The following is a 13,612-nucleotide window of genomic DNA, read 5'->3' as shown; positions in this document are numbered from 1 at the left end:
ACACCAGGGTCTTGGGCAAGTTCCATGGCACTAAACTATCAGATAGTCACACAATGATGCAAATGAACACAGGAAAACAAAAAGATGCCCTTAAAAGTGTAACAATTATTAGTTTTATTTTCCAGCAAAATATTCACATAGCATATCAGAATGGAATGGTACAGATGAATTCAGACTGGTTTTGAATTAGCTTGCACATAAACATCTTTAAAATTTAAAAATTTTATGGTCAGAGTTTACAGATTTTAGTAGAAATTTTGATTCTTACAAAGCAAGTATTGCTTTACTATTGTCATTATTCCAGTCAATAATATGACTAATAACTTCTCATGTTGAACAAGTGCCTGACATCGACATCTTCAATAAATCAGCCCTTTGCAGATCAATCCAAGAAGAAAATATTATTAAACTGTGTTGCACAAAGTTTCTTCACTTCTTCTGTTAAAACAAACACACACAAAAAACCCTTTAGTATGATATTTTTACAGAAACCTCCTCAAGAGAAACCCTGGGGATCATCCCAGAGAATATAATTAAATTCAAACAGAAAAAACCCTATGAGTTTCTAATGTAAAAATACATTTAATGTTACTCTGTCTTCAGCAGGAGAAAGTCAAGCCTGACATCTCACGCTGTCTGAAAGGTGAGTTGTATTTTAAGCGGCTGAAGTGTAAATGAGGGGCTATTTGGTAGACAACACTTTCTAAGTTTATCAGGCACAGAAACACTCATTTGCTGTTTCTGTATGGCAGGTTTGATGCTGAAGGACAATTACACAAACATTTCTACATCATGCAACTCATTTCTCTTTTTCAAGTGTAGGTTGCAAGGCTTTGGTCCTGGAAAGTATTAATTCTGTCCCACTGTCTGAGTGAGCACATTCCTCCTGTTTCAACAGAGAGCCCTAAAATTGCTGCAAGCAAGATTCAAACAGACTTTAGGAGAAATAGCAGTTTAAAAGCTTATTCCATCTTAATGTTCATTTGCACTCTGAGTCACAGTAAATCATTCTGAAAAGCAGGTTAGAAACAAGCCAGCAATGGGCTGAGGATCCCTGGCAGGACAGACAGACAGGTATCATGTGTAAGAACCTACCCCTGGATCACTGATGGATAAAACCCAACTCAGAGGTAAATATGTTCATCTCTCACCTGTCATATACTGTATTAATTACTCCTGAACTAAGCTCACAGAGCTCTCCTCTATTATTTGAAGAAGGAATAATGACTGATTAATAATTAAGAGTGCCTGCTGAATATTTATGCTATTCTTTCACAGCTGGTAGAAGGCAGACTAAAACCTTAGGCAAACTCACCTGGTCTATCAAAGATCAATCACTCTCTACATTTCTCATGAGATGGATTTTATTACTTCTCTAGGGACATACATTTTAGCAGTAACTGTATTTAGATGTAATAAAAAACAATCCTTACCATTAACTTCAATCAGATTTACATTTTTTTGATTCAAAATAACATAGAGTTCTCTCTGGTCAGACTTTTTCCCAACTACCCAGTAATCACTCATTGCCTTCACAATAATTTCCTCATCTTCATCAACTCTGAAAGAAATTTTAGGAAGTCAAGAAGGTGGCAGCAAGTTCATCTTCAACAATTTTGTCTGTAATCATTAGAACTGTTCCATGTCATAAGTTGTTGAGGCTGTGCAGTATCAAAGAGAATACCCATTCTAACTCAGCCATCATTGGCAGTCCAGGACAAAGGCTTCATAAATGGCTGCTTGAGACATCCCCAAACGTGTAAATCATTAGTTTGTCCATCTTCCAAACACTCCAGTGCTCTGAAGAAAACATCTCTCCTGTGTTCTGGTAAGGACACTCCCAACAGAATGATGGTTTGCTCTGGGTTGGTGATACTGAGCTGTCACAGAACTAACTGCTGCACCCAGCCCTAAACCCTGCTCAACACTTGGATACATTCTATAAAGCTGTCACTGACCTACTACTTCCATAATATGATGAAACATTCTTTTTTCATTCACAGAAAAATGAAAACCTTGTCCTTAAGCAGCGTGGGAAAACTGCTAGTTGTTAATTAGAGTTACAGGCATCACAGTCATTCAACATTTTCATGTTCTTTACTATCGTGACAGGGGGTCTCTCCCACCTTCAAGCTTGATATCCATTGACAAGAAGCCACTTTTCTTCTCCATCAGGACTGTAGACACTGCAAGGTCCACATTCCACCACTGCCTCACCTCAGCAGCCCCCAGCTGGGGCAGGGCCAGGGATGGCACTAGCACAAGCAGCTTTCCCTGTCCTTTATACTACCCTAGATTAGTCAGACTTTAGTGCTTCCCATCCCATTTGTTATGACTACTCTGAAGCCTCCAATAGATCAGATATTTTCTTGGATAGAGGCCCTGGCCCTCTTCTAAGTTATTTTTTTAAAAGGACACCAGAAAGTCTGTTTAGGATGGACTACTTCTAAAGCAACACAAAATACCAAACATGAACAGCCAGCCATCAAAAAAAGGACTGGAAATCTTCAGCCATTTGAAAAAAAAATCTCATTGACAGTAGGAGTTACAGACTATTTAATAGTTAAGCATTACCTGGAGAAGTCACTGTTGATGTCACCGAGAATCTTCATGAGGTCAGGGTGAACAGATGCAAGTGATACACTGGGTGTTTTCCTCATGTGAATGGTACTTTTCTCTGCCAGGTTCATGTGATTGAAATAGATAAACTTAAACTGAGGTTCCTTCTCAGCCCTAGGAAGATTTAAAAAGAAAAAAAAAAGTCATTTGTGAATACTGACATGTTCTATAAGCACAGGCTTCACAGAGAACGGGTAGTGAGCCAGAGCAAAGCTTACTCAGACAGCCTGAAGTCACCTTTGCATTGGAGACACCCAAGTGTTCTAAGATTTGTGGGATTGCACTTCATTTGAGCACAGTTTAAAAAACCAAACCAAAACACAAACAAGCCTGCAACACCAGCCAGTGTTTCCCCTTCTGCTGCTTAGGCTGCCAGAGGACAGACACAGGGAGTCTAAAGGCCTCGTCCCCCTCCACAGTAGTAGTTCATTTGCATTTTTCTAATGAGCTGGTTTTGTTCTGTCCCATTTTGTTCCCTTGCTGCTCTCCCTAGGCCAGTCCTATGGGATTTGAATGGATGCTCAGTCTTTACTTTGATCAGTAAGTCATCTTCCATTCATGCCTTTGTTACTGGTTACAACCCAGAGAACAAACTCCTCCTTGATCCAGGCAATTAGATTTGCCCCCAGCATTTGTGTGGGCCAAGCAAGAGACTATTTTCACAGCCCTGGCAATCTTCCTCCATTTCCTCTTCTATGAAGTTAACATAAAAACTGTCCCTCAGAGCTGTAGTTTTGGTAGAAGCCACAAGAAATTCAGACATGCAAGAACTGCCTACAGCAACTGGTACTTGAGACAATGCATTATTTAGAAGCAGGGAGATACTGTGATGACACCACTCACCTCAGCAAACAACCAGATACCCCTGCTCTCTGTCACCCACATGCATCAGTGTCAAGAAACTGGATCATGTTTTCAGGGCACCATGGCATTAAACTTTTAAAGAGTTAAAGCTGCCAAAGCCAGTCCCAGATGACATTTAAAAAGCCCAAGTTTAATGATTTAGTAGGTTGGCACAATTTCAAGCACATCCTATTCTATCCCGTGCGATTTTGCTGATTTGGGAAGCTACCACTGAATGAGTTCACTCACACACCTATCTTTGGTTGAACTCCTCCTTTGTTGCCACATGTGACGCTGTTCTTGCTTCCCCAACTAACACATCCATTGAAAAATAAATACAATTTTATGGCAAGTCAAGTCCTCAACTGTAAAGCTTCTGTTGTAACCAAATAATCCACTCACTAAAATGCTTCGTTTCTGTTTTCCTCCAAAAAAGCTAGAAAGTATAAACTGAAGATTTTGAGGGAACTGCAACTTCTCTACCTCAACATGGGGGAGAAGTGTCAGAAGACCTGCCAGTTCATTTCTATGCACACATGAAAGAAGCTCCACCTCTTACACCTGAATGCTTTGCTGGCAGCTGGGGCAGGAGGAGGCAGAATGTCAATTGGTAATGGTCATATTTGCCTTAGTATTTACATTATTTTCTCTGCAACAATTATGTACACAGAGGGAAAAGATTTCAATCACACAGCAAACATTCACTCCTAAATTAGTAACATCTGTGTTGTTTCTTCAGGGAGACCTAAGGACATGCACTTGATAAACACTTAGGGTGCAGAAAGGCAGACAAACACTGTTCTAAGTACACAGTTAACTCAATGCTTTCAAAACCTGGGCTCATATTCTTATTTCAGCAGTTCATTAAACCTGACTTTTCACCATGGGGGAATGCAGCAGGAAGAGAAGTGTGGTACAAACCCTGCTATCCTCTTGTTGATGTTGTACTGCTCACAGATGTCAGATGCCAGCACGGTGAGCTGCGGCCCCACGATGCTGTCCAGCCTGCGGCAGAACTCCAGCGTGGGCGGGATCGAAGCTGGGCAGGCAGAGAAGGGCACAGATGAGATTCCCTGCCCACAGCTGAAGGGACACTTCCTGCAGCTCTTTTCTTCAAACATCAGTCAAAGTCCAAGCACAAATTTTTCTCATAGTTACAACCTTATGGGCAATTTTGAAAGTGGTTCACTGAAGCAGTATTTAGTGTGTCAATTGAGTTACTTGTGCCACTGGAGCAGACTGATAAAAGCACTCATGAGAAAGAGACTCAAATAGCAAATTGATGTGAGTATTTTTCACGAGTAAAACAAGCTGCACGTGAAAGTATTTGGTACTAAGTACGTCTTGCCAAAGAAGTGATGCTGACACGTACTTACCATCAATCATAAAGCAGACAGCTGCACTCATGGCCTGGAACAAAAAAAGTGAAAGCAAAAAAAACCATTTACAACAAGTACTTCATTGTATAGAGATTCCTAATTCTGTAGAGGAATTGCAGAGAAAACTCTCATACCTTATAAACAATTAAATGAAGCTCCTCATAAGTGTCATCAGTGTTGACAAATATTTTGGGGAAACGGCATTTTGTTTCTGGATCATTAAGATTTAAAGGTCCAGTGAGAAACCTAGAAAATAATTCAACAGGTCAGAGGAGATGAATTCTTGTATTTCAGTTTCTCCAGTACTTGCAGGTAGGAATACATTTGACTACAGTGAGTTTTCAGCTGCCCACACAGGCAGAGAACCCTTTGTATATTATATCATCACTCCTACATTTTTTAAGGATTATTTGCAAATACGCTTCAAAGAGTTACACAAACAGCATCAGAAAGGCAGAATAATGCTAAGGAAAAACTGTGCAGATCATCAAAGAAACAGCAACAAAATTCTTTCCACCTTCAATTTGTGAGTATCTTTAAAACCATTTTTTTGTTGCTGTGGGCAAGCCCCTTTCCTTTCCTGTCCAACAGTACATCCAGACTAGAAGCACCTAAACTTGGGAGAGGGGCATAGACAGGGAGTGTGTGCCATGTCTTGATCCCAAAGGAATACAAAAATCAAGGAAGAGGAATTCTCGTGATGAAGGATGTCCAAACCCACAATTACTCAAAATTATGTTGCCTGGCTGCTTAAGTGCAGAATTCCCCACTCTGATGCTGAGTACAGAGGAAAAAACAATAGGAAAATCCTAGATTAAATCTACACCTTTGTCTGGAGGTGCCTGACTGAAAAGAAATGACTGAGCGATTCCCAAATTTGTCACTAAGAACAACAGGAAGAAAAAGAAATGTGAAGTTCTGTTAATGAAGCATTTTCTCCTTTTGCCAGAGGTTGGGTTTCACATTCACCAACTCCTGTGCAACCCTGTGGAATGAACTGTGTGTGGATATGTTCTCAAAACACTCATACTCCTCCCACAGGTTTTGCCCCTGAGGGAAGAAGCAGCAGATGGTGACAGGAAAACAGGACCCACCTTCCGTAGTGCTGCAGATTTCCTGGCATTTCAGCTCGTATTGGAGAATCTCTTCCCGCCAGCTGAAGCAAGAAAGGACACACAAGAAAAACCAGCTTAGAGGCAGAGAGAAGGGAGGTATTTCCCCTTGGTATTTTAGCCCTTACCAGATAAACAGGGAGAAAAGAAAAAAATAACAAACACAAAAGCCAAACCAGCCACCTTCCCCCCCAAAAAACCCCAAACTCATCGTACCTCAGGCTCCATGTGCCTTGGAAACAGAGATGTTGTGAGATATTTGTACAAGATTCTCATGTCATCTTGCTCCAGTCCACTCCTGGAAGAGAAACACAAATGATGTTTGTGCTGCAGTTCAGGTCACACATTTTCCTCCAACCAAAACTTGGGCAGAGCACACAACAAATCAGGGCATCAATATTTCAGTGTCTCAGTAGAGTCAATCCCAGAACATCAATTTCTATTAAAATGTCAGCTTATTTGCTAAATGCAAACCACATCTAAATTAGCCATAAACCAGAAAAGAAACAAAATTATACTTAAACAAAGACCCAGTTTGCTATTCTTATGTCCATTTTTAAGTGGAACTCTTCACAAGCATTGCAACTTTTAGTCCAGAATGACATGAGGAACAATCCTTAATTTGATTAACCTTCACTACTAAAAATTCCTATGGAGGAACTATGTGTATATTCACAGAGGCTCTCGTGGTGGAGATGACAAGGACACTTCTCCAGCTGCTCCCCAGAGAGTAATACTTTGGTACAGGGCAGAGATTTTAAAGCTCAGACCAATGCCTTTCCTACTGAATGGCTGCATGACTCATGTTTTCTCATTTTCATCCAACTCTTTGACTGATTCAAAAGCTTTTCTATTTTGATCCTTATTTATAGGATGAGAAGTTGAAGACACACAAAAGAATTACTGGAGTACCTACCAGATCAGCTGGTCATTGTAGAGGAATGCAGTGTACTTGACTATGTTCAGGCTTTCTTCCATCCTATTAATAAATGACTGAATTTTCAAGTAAGTCATTTTATCCAGTGGGAAGAAGCTGATTCCACAAAACACATCCAGCAGATCACAAGACTGTAAGTGCAGTGTCTGCAAGTACTGAGAGAAAGAACAATGACTGGTGGCTTTTAGAATTCTGAAAACTGCCAATGTGTAGATTTAAATGACAAATTGGAGTCTAATCACCAATAATCTGGACTAACAAAGAAAAAAAATCCTTCCAGTTCTGCTTGTCTTGGGAGCAGGTAATTAGCTTTCAATGTGCAAAGGAAGGGATATTTTCTATTGTTCTCTTTCTTGATGGAGTGTAACCTTTACCAAGAGATTCCAAATGTACCAAGTGCTCTGTGAAAGATGTATTGTCCAAGGGCTCCCTCTACAGTCATTTCACATCACCAAAACCCCACAAGTAATAATTGCAGTGTGACAGATCTCTCTCAATTTGTAATCTAAGTCTTACTTCTTTTCAGAGTTTCAGTGCAGTCCAAGCTTGCCAGCAACATGTTGCTGACTTGTTCAATAGGGTTATAACAGACAATTTGCATGACTACCTTTTTTAAGCTTTTCTAATTTCCTGATGAAAAAGAGAAACTTTTCATTGGATTTCTTTCTACTATACAAATCCATAGAAATTGCTGTTTTATCTTCAGTAGGTACATCAAAGAAAAACAACGTTTTAAAGATAAAAATCTATTAGTTTCTTTTTTTGCCATGGTGTATTTTTAATTTAGTCTGGACAGAAGCACACATCAGCTCATCAAAGGACTCCTTGTGCCAGTGGTGTTTATTCCAGAGCCTACAACAAGTCTTACCAAGAAACAAAACAAGACCCTCCCCAATCCACAAGCAAAGCCTGCACTCCTGTTTACACTGTCCCAACACTGTGTTATTTTAAAAATCTGTTAAGAGAACAACATTTTAAACACCATTATGCATTGCCTGCACTCCACCCTTATCAGGGATCTCAAGATCACATCTCTACCACAAGAGCACTGACTGCTGACAGCAGTCCTGTTTCCTTCTGTGCAAACAAGGAGAATGGGGGCAGGCAGGCACTTGGCTGCCACCTTTTAAAGCTTGATGAAACTTTTCATGCAGCAACTCAAAATTCTGCCAGACTATTCAGTCCGTTACTTGATGTGAAAAATACATAAATAATATTTGATTTCTTGCTCAGAAATAGATTTTGCTTCTCATTCTTTCACTGAAAGATCAGCTTCGAAATTACACTCTGCAGCCTAGTTATAATGAAGACAATATTTCCTCTAACCTTCTCAGGTTTTTGCATCTTATTTCCAACACAGAATCACACTTTATGTGCCTGAAAAATAAGGTCTTACCCGATGGAAGAATTTCTCTAGTCTCTCCTTTAGACCTTTCACACCTCCATCTTCCATGGCCCTGAGGAACGTCCCATTGAAGAGCTAACAGTTAAAAAAAAAATCAGTTAGTTGGGTGCCATGAGGATCTTCTCCCCTTGCCAAAAGAGAGCCTGTGGTGTGAACTGTACCTTGTACATGCTGTAGCACTGCTGCAGGACCGAGCTGTACACCTTGTCCTGCAGGAGAGAGAGCAGCACATCAGGGCAGCAGAGGCAGAAGGACAAGTATTTTGGCTGAGCTACACACAATGGATGTTTACAAAGAGCCAGCAAAGACACAATTTAGGAGAAATCAATCTCTGAAGAGTTAAATAGCGTCTTCAGTCAGCATTTAGAGAGTACAATTTCAATAAAGGGAGTCCCTTCCCCCCTCACATTTAGTACCAAAAGCACTTTACAAACTCATGCCCAAGATTGCAGTTACAAATAGTGCCCTTCCCTGAGGCCAGTGGGCAGTGAACATGAACCTGTTCCTGGCAGCTCTCTCTTCATCCAGGCTGAAGGAGACAGCATAGCAGGTTTTTATGGGGCTAAGATCTTAACTCAGATGAAAAAAGACTATTAACTGGCAAAATAGAGCCCCTATGACACCCATCCTTTTGCTAGGACACAATAAGGAACAGAAGTAGTGCCCACTACAATGAACAGGGACAGAGGGACCAACCAGCTTTTTAAATATTACCCCACCTGGCCAAATACCCTTCCTGTATGTGATTAAACGGACCCAATGACACTGCAGTTTGGATAAGAAATCCCACAAGAGTTATGAGTTGTTTGGTTTTCCAGATTATTAGTAAATATTACTAGCAGTCTTAAGAAAGTAGTAATGGATACTTAAACCTAATAAAAATATGTAGACTTAAAATCTTGCAAGAACTTCATTAAACAAACAGATGCTAAGAAATATTCACCTCTCCCAAGCTAGAAATATTCACCTATTCCAAGCTAGAAATATTCACCTATTCCAAGCTAGAAATATTCACCTCTTCCAAGGCAGAAATATTCACCTGTTCCAAGCTAAAGTCTCATAGCTGTATATTTTGCTGATGTTTATCGGATGATCTTGAATTGTTCTCTGGATAGTTCTCTATTCTTGTACTCTTCTTTAAACTTGATTGAAAATACTTTGCCCTCTTTCCATTTATGGAGATAGATATGGATATATAGAAAATCAATTTGAGAGCAGTTCAGAAGAATCAAACTAAGATATTTCTGGAAGTACCCTTAAAACACAACATAACCCATTAAAAAAAAAAAAAAAAAAAAGGAATTTCAGTATTACCAGCAATTCTTCTTCCTGATATTCATAGACTGGCTTTCCATCTTTGTGTTTTTCTATGATGGGATTTCGTACGACCTAGGAAGTGGAACAGGCTGGTATGAGACAATGCAGAATGCATGGAGAACATTGCAGGATGCAGCTTTAGGAACATGCAGATCACATGCATAAGTACCATGACCATCCAGAAGTTCTCTTCAGGTTCGTGGAAAAATTGTCTGTTCTTCTGTGTATGGAGGGATTTTGCTGGTTTTGTTGGACTAAAGGTCCTGGAAAGAAAACATACATGCAGGCACAGGTATTTATACACACTCCCAGCAAGGAGACATCTGACTGAGAGATTTAAAATACAGTGCTTGTGCCAACACAGCAGAATCAGACTTCTTACCTTGTGAACTGCACTATAGCTTCACATAGCCCCACATTTCTAATTTTTTCATTCTTTTCCACTTCATTTGGGTGATAGAAGAGAATCTTCTTTTCCTCCTAAAATTGGAAAAAAAAAAGAAGAATCCAAGCAAATGCATTTTAACAGAATCAGAGTTAAAGAATATTCAGTACATGGTTTTCTTGGTTTTTTAACTTTAACCTCTGTATTTCCTAGGCAGAATTTTATCTTGTACCAAAACAGGCTCCTCTAATGATGGATAAAAGCATATTTAAGCACACTTAAGCAGTCAGTCATTCCATGGTATCTGAAAATACTTTATAAATTGAAGGCTATTGAAATCACAGGCCTCAGTCACTTCTCAGCTAGTTCAAAGCAAGCTGAGCTTCAAAGCCAGATCAAAGCAAGGCTCGTTTCAAAGCTAGCTCAGATTGCTCCAGGCCTTGTCCAGTCATGTTTTCAATTCCTCCAAAGATGGAAATTCCACAACCTTTCCAGGCCCTGCTCTCCTATTAGACCACTTCACTGTGAAGAATGTTTTTCTTCTATCTCATCAGAGTTTCCCTTGCTGGAACTTCATCCATTACGTCTCATTCTCTCACTTTGAGAACCCGACTCCACCATCTCCAGCAGTCCTTCAGGCTGGTGAAACTGCCCTCAGACCCTCTTCCACATCGTCTGTTCTTCAGGTTGCACAAATACAGCTGAAGGTTCTGCTGTACGCCACAGACCGGCTCAAGGGCTTTTCACTGGCCTTGCTTCATCTTGTCCGTGTTTTTGCTACCCTGGGAAGCCCTGGAGGAGCACAGCACCCACCAGCAGTCCCACACGTGCTGGAGACGGGGAAGCAGTCGCTCCACTGGCCCTGCTGAGCTGTGGCTCGCCCGGCTCCACTGCCACAAGCACTGCTGATTCACGTAGGACCTGTTGGTCACCAGACTCCCTGGTCCTGTTCTGCAAAGGTGCTCCCAACCAGTCAGCCCCCGACCTGCCATGGTGTGCGAGATTATTTCACCCCACAGCCGGGACTTTGCCTTCGCTGAGCTCCACCAGGATTCTGCCGGCCCATTCCCCAGCTCGCCGAGGGTCCCTCCAGAACACCAACAACTTCCCCAGCGCTGGAGTCATCCAGGAGCTCACTGAGGGCACACTCAGCCTCACTGTCCTGTTACTACTAAGTATGTAAGTACACTGCTCTGTTCCAAAACTATTACAGCTGAAGATTATCACATGAGCCACATAATACGTCGTTTTCTAAAGCTAGAGACTAGAACTTCTTGAGTTTACTCGTTAAGGTCCACAGCGGAGAGAGAACATCCTCAGTGTAACTTGAATTTAACGAAGTTAAAACAGTAACCTGTAACAGTAACCATACTGTATCTACATCCAGAAAGTTATTTTTAGAGAAAGTTACAGCATTAGTAAAACACAGTTACTGTTGTCCAGCTCCCCGTCAGCAATAAGGGCCCTGCTGGTGACATCCCCCCGGTTACTGCTGCTGCTCGGTCTGAAGCAGAGACAGACCCGTTGTGGGGGACACCGATCCCGGCCCCGCTGGTACCCAAATCCCAGGGACTGCTGCGGGCCGGGAAAGCCGCAGCTCCCGCCGCCTTTGTCCGGGGCCGCTCCCGGGGCCAGCGCCGGGCCCGGGCCCGGGGCAGGGCCAGCCCCGCCGGGAGGTGCCCGCCTGCCCCGCAGCCCCGGCCGCGACAGCCCCCGGTACCTCTCCCTCTTTGGGCCCCAGCTTGGGGTTGTAGATGAAGAAGCTGAGGAGGGTCGGAGCGAGCTGCTTCTCCTGGCCGGCCCCCCCCGCCGCCGCCATCCTGAGCCTGGGGCCGGCAGCCGCCAGACACCATCGGGAGCGGCCCGAGGCCGCCGCGGCACCGGCACCGGCCCCAGACCCGGTCCCAGCCCGGCCCGGCCCCCGCCCCGGAAGAGCAGGAGCGCCGGGAAGCGCCGCCGGCACGGCCGGGACGGGCCCGCAGCGCCCCCGCCAGACACGGCGGGCACGGAACGGGGAACCCGGGGCGTCCCGGAGAGTCCCGCTGCTCCCTCCCAGAGGGGCTGTGCGGGCACCTCCGGCCGGAGTCACAGAGCCCTGACGGGGCACGGCCCCTCCCGGGCAGCCCCAGCGCATCCCTGTTCGCAGGGGCAGCACAGGCACCGTTCACCCCCCTCCAGCTCGTTCAGGGCGCAGCTGGAAAAAGTAGAAACGATTTATTTTTAGAGGTAGAATTCGAGGTTTGAAAGATGAGATCAACAAGTTTGAGTGTGTTGAAGGAAATGTCATCCAGCATGACATAGTGCGAGTAATCCTTTCATCATAAATAGATATATTATGTCTGTTCTGATTAGTTTTCAGATTTTTGTCTGGTACTTTTAAGATAGTGGTATTTAACTAATAAAATAAGCTTTCCCATTAGTTTTCAATTCCCATTTTAATAATATTCAGTGTGAACTAAATTAGAAGTAAAAAGAGCTACATTGTAAGAAATACATCACATTGCTTCTCTGTAGGAGTATGAAGTTTAGGAATCAGAATAAACTAAGATTCATAAATACTTGGGCAATGTATAAAAGATACAATTGAATATCTCATTCCACCAGGTCATTTAGAAAAATGTGCTGGTGAACTTTCTTAAATCTGAAAGAAATCAGTTATTTCTTAAGTTTGTTTGTTTGTTTGTTTGTTTTTGCTTTTGTTATTATTTCAGTTCCTGCCATCACTCTTGGATTATATTTACTTTCAACACTAGTAGCATCATTCCAGATAGTCCTTGTCCACTTCTTAGCTGGTGTGTTCTTTGAGAATGCAATCCAGTGCAGTAGGACCACTGTGTGGAATAGAGATGCTGTGAGGCTGCAGCAATTTAATATTTAATGTCTGTACTCCAGAAGCGAGTGGTGTAAGCATGAGAGAGCTGACCACTGTTTCCCCCTGGGCTGCTGCAGGGCTCTGTCACGTCCCTCCTGCCCTGTGCCATGGCTGCAAACCCTCCTGGAACCTGGCCTGGAGGAGGCAGGAGCTTCTGTGAGGTCCAGGAGGCACAAAATAGAGGTGCTGGCTCCCCTCAGCTGGCTCAGCAGGGCGTTTGGGTATGGGAGTTCATGTGGGTGCAGTTTGTGTGCAGACTCCCTTTGGTGGGTGCAGAGCTCGTCACCACTTTTGATGTCACCTTCCTGCCTGCACGTTTAACACAAACCTCGCAAGAGCTGAGCAGCTCCTCCTGTGCGGACTGGGCAGGTAGAAGGGACACAACAGGCTGAGCCACAGCATTCCCAGACAGCTGTAGGAAATGTTTCCAAAGCTGCAGAGAGAATCTGCTTTGTCATTTCATGCAAGTGTTCTCAGAGAGGCCACGGCAGAAGGTGGCTCCTGCCCCTTGCCAGCAAACAGGGTGAGGGAAGGCCCTGCTGTACTGGGCTCCCCAGGGGTTCCCTGAGCAGGCTCTGAGGAAGAATCAGGCTAAATATGTCAGGATAAGACATCCACATACAGGAATTCTTGTTTTCTACCCTACAGCTCTGAGTTTAAACTGTGTGCAGATCAGCCCTTTCTTTAATAGTCTGTCCATGCTGCAGCACAGCTGAGACAATTTCTGGGAACATCCAGTCAGG

At 43.0% G+C, this 13,612-nt stretch overlaps 1 protein-coding gene across 1 annotated transcript; it reads right to left on the bottom strand.

Annotated features, from left to right (window-relative positions):
• Positions 1-93: 93 nt before the first annotated feature.
• Positions 94-11,914, bottom strand: CCZ1 (CCZ1 homolog, vacuolar protein trafficking and biogenesis associated). Its single transcript, XM_050317114.1, has 15 exons — positions 11,718-11,914; positions 9,995-10,092; positions 9,782-9,875; positions 9,610-9,684; positions 8,457-8,504; positions 8,287-8,370; positions 6,870-7,045; positions 6,170-6,251; positions 5,936-5,997; positions 4,976-5,087; positions 4,839-4,872; positions 4,384-4,501; positions 2,575-2,733; positions 1,434-1,561; positions 94-438 (listed from the first exon to the last, which is right to left on the bottom strand). The coding sequence occupies exons 1-15, from the start codon at positions 11,814-11,816 to the stop codon at positions 383-385; spliced, it is 1,425 nt and encodes a 474-aa protein (XP_050173071.1). The 5' UTR covers positions 11,817-11,914; the 3' UTR covers positions 94-382.
• Between the last annotated feature and the right edge of the window lie 1,698 nt (positions 11,915-13,612).

Source organism: Myiozetetes cayanensis, unplaced genomic scaffold (genome assembly GCF_022539395.1).
Source record: "Myiozetetes cayanensis isolate MyiCay16 unplaced genomic scaffold, myiCay2020 scf20-37, whole genome shotgun sequence".
NCBI classification, from domain to species: Eukaryota; Metazoa; Chordata; class Aves; order Passeriformes; family Tyrannidae; genus Myiozetetes; species Myiozetetes cayanensis.
The sequence above is the reverse complement of the archived record's forward strand: the minus strand, read 5'-3'. Positions and strand labels throughout refer to the sequence as shown.